Raw genomic sequence first — 6,738 nt, 5'->3', positions numbered from 1 at the left:
TACACATTTTGTAGTAATATAATAATAATAATAATAATAATAATAATAATAATAATTGGTGTTTTAAATAAACAACTGCGTCACATTTGTTGATCAGAATTTTTTTTTAAGGAATGCTTTTTGACAAATCACTATTTGTGTCTGCGAAACCAGCATTATGTATACAATTCGGCTAATTTATGTTTCATTTATCTATTTATTTGAATTATAAGACCACACTCGTCTCTTCCCTGCAGACGGAGGACCATGGAGAGCTCCGCTTTAACAGACAAGGGAGGGGGCTTGTCTGTTAATTATATTGATAACAAATTCCGTCCCATCACACTGATTAGAAGTGCATTTATCTCCCTGAACTTAAGCCTAAATATAAAGGCGGATTTATATCTACACGTATACATCGTTAGGGTCGGATGCACATTAATAACTCGCTGTAACAAAATGTAATCTAATGATATGACTGTCTCGCGGCTCCTCATTATATCTCCGATTGACAGTTCTAGGTTCAAACTAATTGTCTCCTGCGTGTTCGGGTGGGATGAGCTTGTGGAAATGATGTCCGAGAGAAATATTGATTATTTCAACGTGAAGTCTGTGCATAATCATCATGAAAATGAGTTTGAAAGCAACGATAGGGCTTTAAACGCAGTTAGATGCTGGTCTGAGAGAGGTGCAAGTTATTTCTGGATTTTATTTCATTTTGCCTGTTTTATGATGTTACTTGAATCACCAGTCTGATTGTTTAAAAATGTAATGAGAGAATAAAAGAGTAAATCCTATTTTATTGCAAATGTAAATACCTCAGTTATTCAAATATTTTTTATTATTTTTATATAGGCCTATATTATATATTTTTCTTGAGTGGGAAATGCTATTGTTTTGTTGTACATATTGTATTTCAAGGAATCTCAGGAAACTGGACTGTTAATCCAATATATCCCCAAATCATATCATAATCATATTTAAAGAAACATTAGGCAATAAACATTTTAATTTTGTGCATTTTTTATGTTGATAATTCCTATCTTCAGCAAAAGCTAAACATTTTAGTGTTTTGCTACATGTAATGTAGAATCATTCCACTGTGAAATTATATATATATATATATATATTCTTTAGTAGTCAGATGTGTCTCATTATAATAATAATGACACAGTAATGTTATTTCTGCCACAATAACACTGGTCTTGTTCCTGCCTTTTGTTGCAATATTTGTCAGAGAGTTGCTGTGTTGCATGTCTCTGCTCTCAGCCCCTGAGCAGGACACTGAGTGTGTTTGGCATCTGCTGGCCAGATCCAATCGCTCCCAATCAGCAGCAGGAGGAAAAGGTGTGGATGTGGATGGAATGAGGACAGGAAACGGCTGTGTGCCGTCACTCCTCTGCAGGACAAAATTTGACTGACAGATTCCTTAGCCCTCCAGAAAGTGTCAGGGCAACTCGACCCCCAGGTTACTCTTATCTTTCTCTCTGTTCCCTCACTACTTACTCTCCCTTTTTTCACTCTTCATCCGTCAAGCCAAAGCTATGAAAATAAGCAACATCTCTCTCAGCTGAGCAAAAATTTACTTTTACCAGCATTTCATGAACATATTTGGATTGTCCTTATTAGGCACCTCAAACACAAACACTGAAAAAGACATCAAATAAAAAAGACAAGGTAACTGAATTGAATGCTGATAGCTTTATTTGTGGCAAGTAGAAAAAGAAGGGGGTGGAGGGCACACAAAAGTTGAGAGACCATGTTGAGTGCTCCTAGTGAGGCATATTTAAACCCTATGAAGGGAAGGTTTCACTCTGTAGTAAAGGGCCAGTCATGGTCTTCTTGTCCAGGGCAAAGGGCAAAGGTTAGTGTCCAGACATGGGGTTTGGTCAGTGCAAAGCTCAGAGAGGCGTGGAGGTTTAAGGGCGAGAGGAGGTCACTTGGGAATTTGTGCTGGTCAGTCCTCATCAGAGTCATCGGCTGCACCAGTGATGGTGTAGGTTTGTTCCTGGTGGTCCGTCTCCAGCACGTCATCCTCATTTTTGACCGTTCTGTAGGGGAGGAAGGAAAATGGAAAGGGCTGAAGTAATCAAAAGAGACTTAGAGGATGGACAGTTAAGTAGCTATATGCTAACCTCATATTTAACACCATCTTAAAGGAGGCTAAGACATTATTTCTTAGTAAAACTAAATATTTTTTTGTTTAAAATAAAAAGAGAAAAGATACCTGATGGTACCTTTACCTAATGAGCACCGTCCTTCTCTCGGTCAGCTCCACAGCCTGCCCTGCATAGGCATCACTGTTGGCATCATTTCCAGCAGATCCATATCCTATTCCAGCACCACTGGTGTCACCCATTCCTCCATCGATCTTCCCCATTCCACCAACGCCAGACACTGCACCAACATCTCCTCCACCCACACCCTCAGTTCCTCCACTGCCTCCAAATCCGCCACCCATTCCAGCAGGACCCATTCCACGATCTTTACCTCCATCCCTGTCTATGCCTCCACCAAATCCATCACCCGCCCCACCACCAACACTGCCATTTCCTCCACTGAGCCCCATGCCACTGCTGTCTGTACCTGCAGTGCCACCACCTGCACCCATTCCAACACCCCCCATCCCGCCAATGCCCACACCTCCAGTCCCAGTGCCCAAACCTCCAACACCCACACCTCCATTGCCGCCACCAGTACCCACACCCTCTGCACCAGTTCCTGCACCCCCAGCTCCCAATCCTTGACCACCGCCAATGTCTGCCCTGCCTGCTCTACCAGCAGGACCCAGCTTGTCATCTGGACCTCCAGCACCCATTCTTCCACCCATTCCTCCAGCACCACTGCTTGGACCTGTGCCCATTCCTCCTGCACCCATGCCCCCACCCAATCCTGCTCCACCCCCCATGCCTACAACACCTCCACCACTACCTCCAATCATCCCGCCACCCATTCCACCAGCACCACCCATGCCTCCTCCACTGAAGCTCATCCCACCACCAATGGCGCTCGTGCTACAGCTGGTCAGAGACAGGGTTTGCATCATGCCCATGAGCCGCAGATCCTCTCCTTCAATAAGTTTTCTGTTAGAAAAACAAATATTTAATAAATATTTGTTTACATTTATTTAAATATATTTGATGGCACTAGATCCATTTTTAAGTTATTATTCCTTCACCTGTATGTCGTAATCTCAATCTCCAGAGACATCTTGACATTCAGGAGGTCCTGGTACTCTCGCAGGTGCAGCGCAATTTTCTCCTTGGTGGATTTCAGCTCAAGCTGCAGGGCCTCAATCCGAGCCTGTTAGGTTAACAGAGCCATAAAATTACTGTATGAATGAATTATTATAGTGATTATGTGTCTGCATGCATGAAAGTAAGTGTATGTAGTGACAACTGACTCTGGTGTGACCAGGTGTGCACCCTGGGACTACATTTCCTTACCTGCAGGTCTTCCAGTTCTTTTCTGTACTTTTCTTGCGTCTCTCGAATCTGGGCCTCAAGAGCTTCATTCCTGGTCCTCAGGGAATCCAAGTCACGTTCTTTGCTTTGGATCTGGAGGTATTTTTATTTTATTATAATCATTATAGTCATTTAATATCACTTGTCAATCAGTCCTTATTTCCTGTTTTCCACTTTTGCTACTTACATCCTTTTTAGCACCTGCGATTTCTTCTCTAATGCTTCGAACCTTGTCCACATGCCTTGACGTCTTGCTGGTTATATCTTCAAACTTGTTTTTATACCATGAATCCATCTCCTAAAAATGAGGGATGAAAATTTCACATGAATTGAAATTTAAACACAGAGAACTTAACAGACAGTGTAGATATGTGAATGTTTTACCTGGAGATTTTTGGCTGCAATGTCGTCATACTGGGCTTGGATTTGTTTCAAAGCAGCTGCCAAGTCAGGCAGGGCGAATGCACTCTGAGCTGAGGCGTGAGCTGCATAGATCTGTTTCATAAGCTCTTCGATTTCCTGGGAGAAAAATAAATCTTTAGTAATCACAAAAATGAAAGGCAACCTAAATATATCATGCTTATGTGAAAATGTCATCCACCTGTTGATGGACCCGTTTCAGGAATTCAATTTCAACTTCCAGCTGCTCCAGTTTCTTCTCCAAGACGATGCGTGAGGAGGTGGCTTTGTCAACATCCTGAAGAACACACCTTTGTTATCATGTGGGTTTAGGACTGTAAATTAATATTGGCTAATATTATAATAATTAAATGTAACCTACTGGACGGAAGGTTTCAATGTCTAGCTCAGCTTTCCTCCTCAGCTCCACTGCCTCCTCATATTTGATTTTGATTGCCTGTAGTTGAGCAGCTGTGGACTCCTTAGCCGCCAAGGAGATGTCCTGAAAACCAAGAAGCCAGAAGTAATATGGTCGTCTATTAGATTAGGAGGTGTGTGCAAAAAAGCCTTTTTTGCATTACACACCTGTGTGTGTTTGTTTGTGTGTGTGTGTGTATGTGTGTGGCCCAAGTCTTTTGGTGCATCTGTTTAGGCGATCTCTTGCTTGGCTAAGGCTTCTGAGAACATTTGCTCAATGAAAAAGGCCTTGTGTTACTGTGCTGTGGGTGTGGTGAAGATGTTTTACATGCCCTCTACCCTTGTGCCTCTGGGTCAACCCGTTATCTCTGCGTTTTTTCACATCCTTTTGTTTTTAAAAGGCATTATAATTCTTCTGCATTTGATGCAGATAGATTCTAAATGCACCACACACAGCAGATATAATGGGGATCTCGGATATAACATCATATGTTGTCCTGATTTTATTCATTGTCCTTTGCAATATGTCATCAGTTATTTCTGTCCATCTGAAATAATCAGAAAGGAAGGAAACTGCAGTTATGTGTCAGAAACAACTCGTTGCAGACTTTGAAGTTGTATCATAATCATCCTAACGAGAGGCTAATATTATACAATTAGTTCTGTGGAAATAATGTATGATATTTAGTGTAATGAGCAAGAAAAGACAAAGGAAAGATCGTTCCAATGTGGGTGCAGCTTCTTTAGATAAAGTTGAAACAGAAAGCTTTCAGATTGATGAGGTAGATATGGCTCTAAATTTAGGTTAAAGAAAAGTGCAAAGTCCATTTTAACAAAAACAACCTGAGTTGAGTCAGATCCTCCAAAACTATTTCTATACGATGACATTTGCTTTATAACTGGCCAACAGTGTTAACGCAAGCAGCTTTGGGTGTTTGTTAGCTTTGGTGGAACCTGTTGACAGAAGCCATGGCTTATGCTGGGAGCATTACTGTCACTGAGGTCTCCCTACACACACTCATGAGCTTGAGCTGGCCCAGAAAGAGACAAAAGGGAATAGCACCTGTTTGCACAGTGTGAAATTGATGAGGCAAGTTAATGTATGTCTTGTGTAACATTCAAGTACAGGGTCGAGTATCAAACCTTAATACTTGAAGAGTACAACTAAAATGTGTTTGTAACATTGGGTATTGTGTCCAGTATTTAAAATTGGCATTGAGTGGTTAGGCTTGTTTTCTTATTCTTTGATCAGATATAAACATTTCTAACCTAAAGTATTGTAAGTAGACAACGTTTTTAATGCATTGAGTAGTTCTGCATATTTTAATGAATGAAAAAATGGTTGGTAATTTGAATTGTCTTAATCGAAAATGAAAAAGTCCTTGTAGCTAAAGTAAAACTTGATATTACCAAAATTTGATCTGACTCAATTTTGTGACCTGATTAGTTAGGTGTTTATAAAGTGATAATTGTGTGAGCTGCCTACTTGGTTAGCTAATTAATATGCTGACATTTAATCTTAAATATTAATCCAACACCAACATTGGGGGGTGCACAAGCTCCCTGTGTCTACTGAGAGTTGTCCAGCTGCCTCTGTTAAAGCAGGGACTTCCAATACAGCTATCAGAGGGTACTGATGTATGCATGAGCAGCTGCAAGTTAGCTTTAACTAAAATAATTAGCTTGTGTCTTCTTACCCTGTAGCTGTGGAATAGCTCGATGGCGCGGAGGACATCAAACTTGCGGGCCATGAGGAACTTGACGGCCAATTCCCTGGACAATGGTGACACTCCATGCTGACTGGTCCACTTGTTGATTTCCTCCAGAAACTGCCTGGTAGCCTAAAACAGACACAGATGTGGTCACAAACTTTGTACTCTCATAATCGAAGGGTCAACAGGAAGGAAGTGAAACTGGGCTTTAAACTTGATACATCCTCAGAGGAAGTGCTATCTACAGCCTCACAGAACATACGACTATTTTATGGCCTGGTAAGACGTCTACGATAGCGTTTCATATGCTGTTGTATAGTCTGAAAGACGAGTGGAGCCCTGCTCACGGTGTGTTTACAGACACTATATACAAAGGAAGGCACAAAATAAAATGTGTGAACTGTAATTTGTGCACCCAACCAAAACGATTGGTTTTACACATGATTCCTCTATTTTGGTGGTTCATTTTGTGTGTTAACCACAGCTATCCTGGGGCAGGTTTAGGCTCTTTGTAGATGAACAGTTCCTTTTGTTCACTAAAAGAACAAACTTCAAACTTTAGAGCTTACAAAGTGAGTGCAAAAGCATGAGAGGGGAGGAAGATGGAATCCTGCTGAACTGGTGTTTATGAAATGAAGCTGCAATAATTACAGGGCGACATCCTCAGACATTACATTAATGCACCCATGTTCTTCTGCACAGCTTTCTCTTTCTCTTCTTATCTTTATCTATTTATATTTTGAAAGTACTTTATTTTTATGTGTGGT

At 41.0% G+C, this 6,738-nt stretch overlaps 1 protein-coding gene across 1 annotated transcript in view; it reads right to left on the bottom strand.

Moving 5' to 3' along the window:
- Positions 1-1,887: 1,887 nt before the first annotated feature.
- The window catches only part of zgc:172323 (uncharacterized protein LOC564165 homolog), a 6,201-nt gene continuing 1,350 nt past the window's right edge, over positions 1,888-6,738 (bottom strand). The window contains exons 4-11 of the mRNA XM_035672883.1: positions 4,225-4,344; positions 4,045-4,140; positions 3,828-3,962; positions 3,631-3,741; positions 3,426-3,536; positions 3,158-3,282; positions 2,223-3,062; positions 1,888-2,030 (exon numbers count right to left, since the gene is read on the bottom strand). Of these exons, the coding sequence (XP_035528776.1) occupies positions 1,937-2,030; positions 2,223-3,062; positions 3,158-3,282; positions 3,426-3,536; positions 3,631-3,741; positions 3,828-3,962; positions 4,045-4,140; positions 4,225-4,344 (1,632 nt within the window). The 3' untranslated portion in view covers positions 1,888-1,936. The remainder of the gene's footprint in view (positions 2,031-2,222; positions 3,063-3,157; positions 3,283-3,425; positions 3,537-3,630; positions 3,742-3,827; positions 3,963-4,044; positions 4,141-4,224; positions 4,345-6,738) is intronic.

The sequence above is a fragment of the Morone saxatilis genome, unplaced genomic scaffold, assembly GCF_004916995.1.
Source record: "Morone saxatilis isolate NCDOM2014 unplaced genomic scaffold, NCSU_SB_2.0 Contig24, whole genome shotgun sequence".
In the NCBI taxonomy this organism is placed as follows: Eukaryota; Metazoa; Chordata; class Actinopteri; family Moronidae; genus Morone; species Morone saxatilis.
The sequence above is the reverse complement of the archived record's forward strand: the minus strand, read 5'-3'. Positions and strand labels throughout refer to the sequence as shown.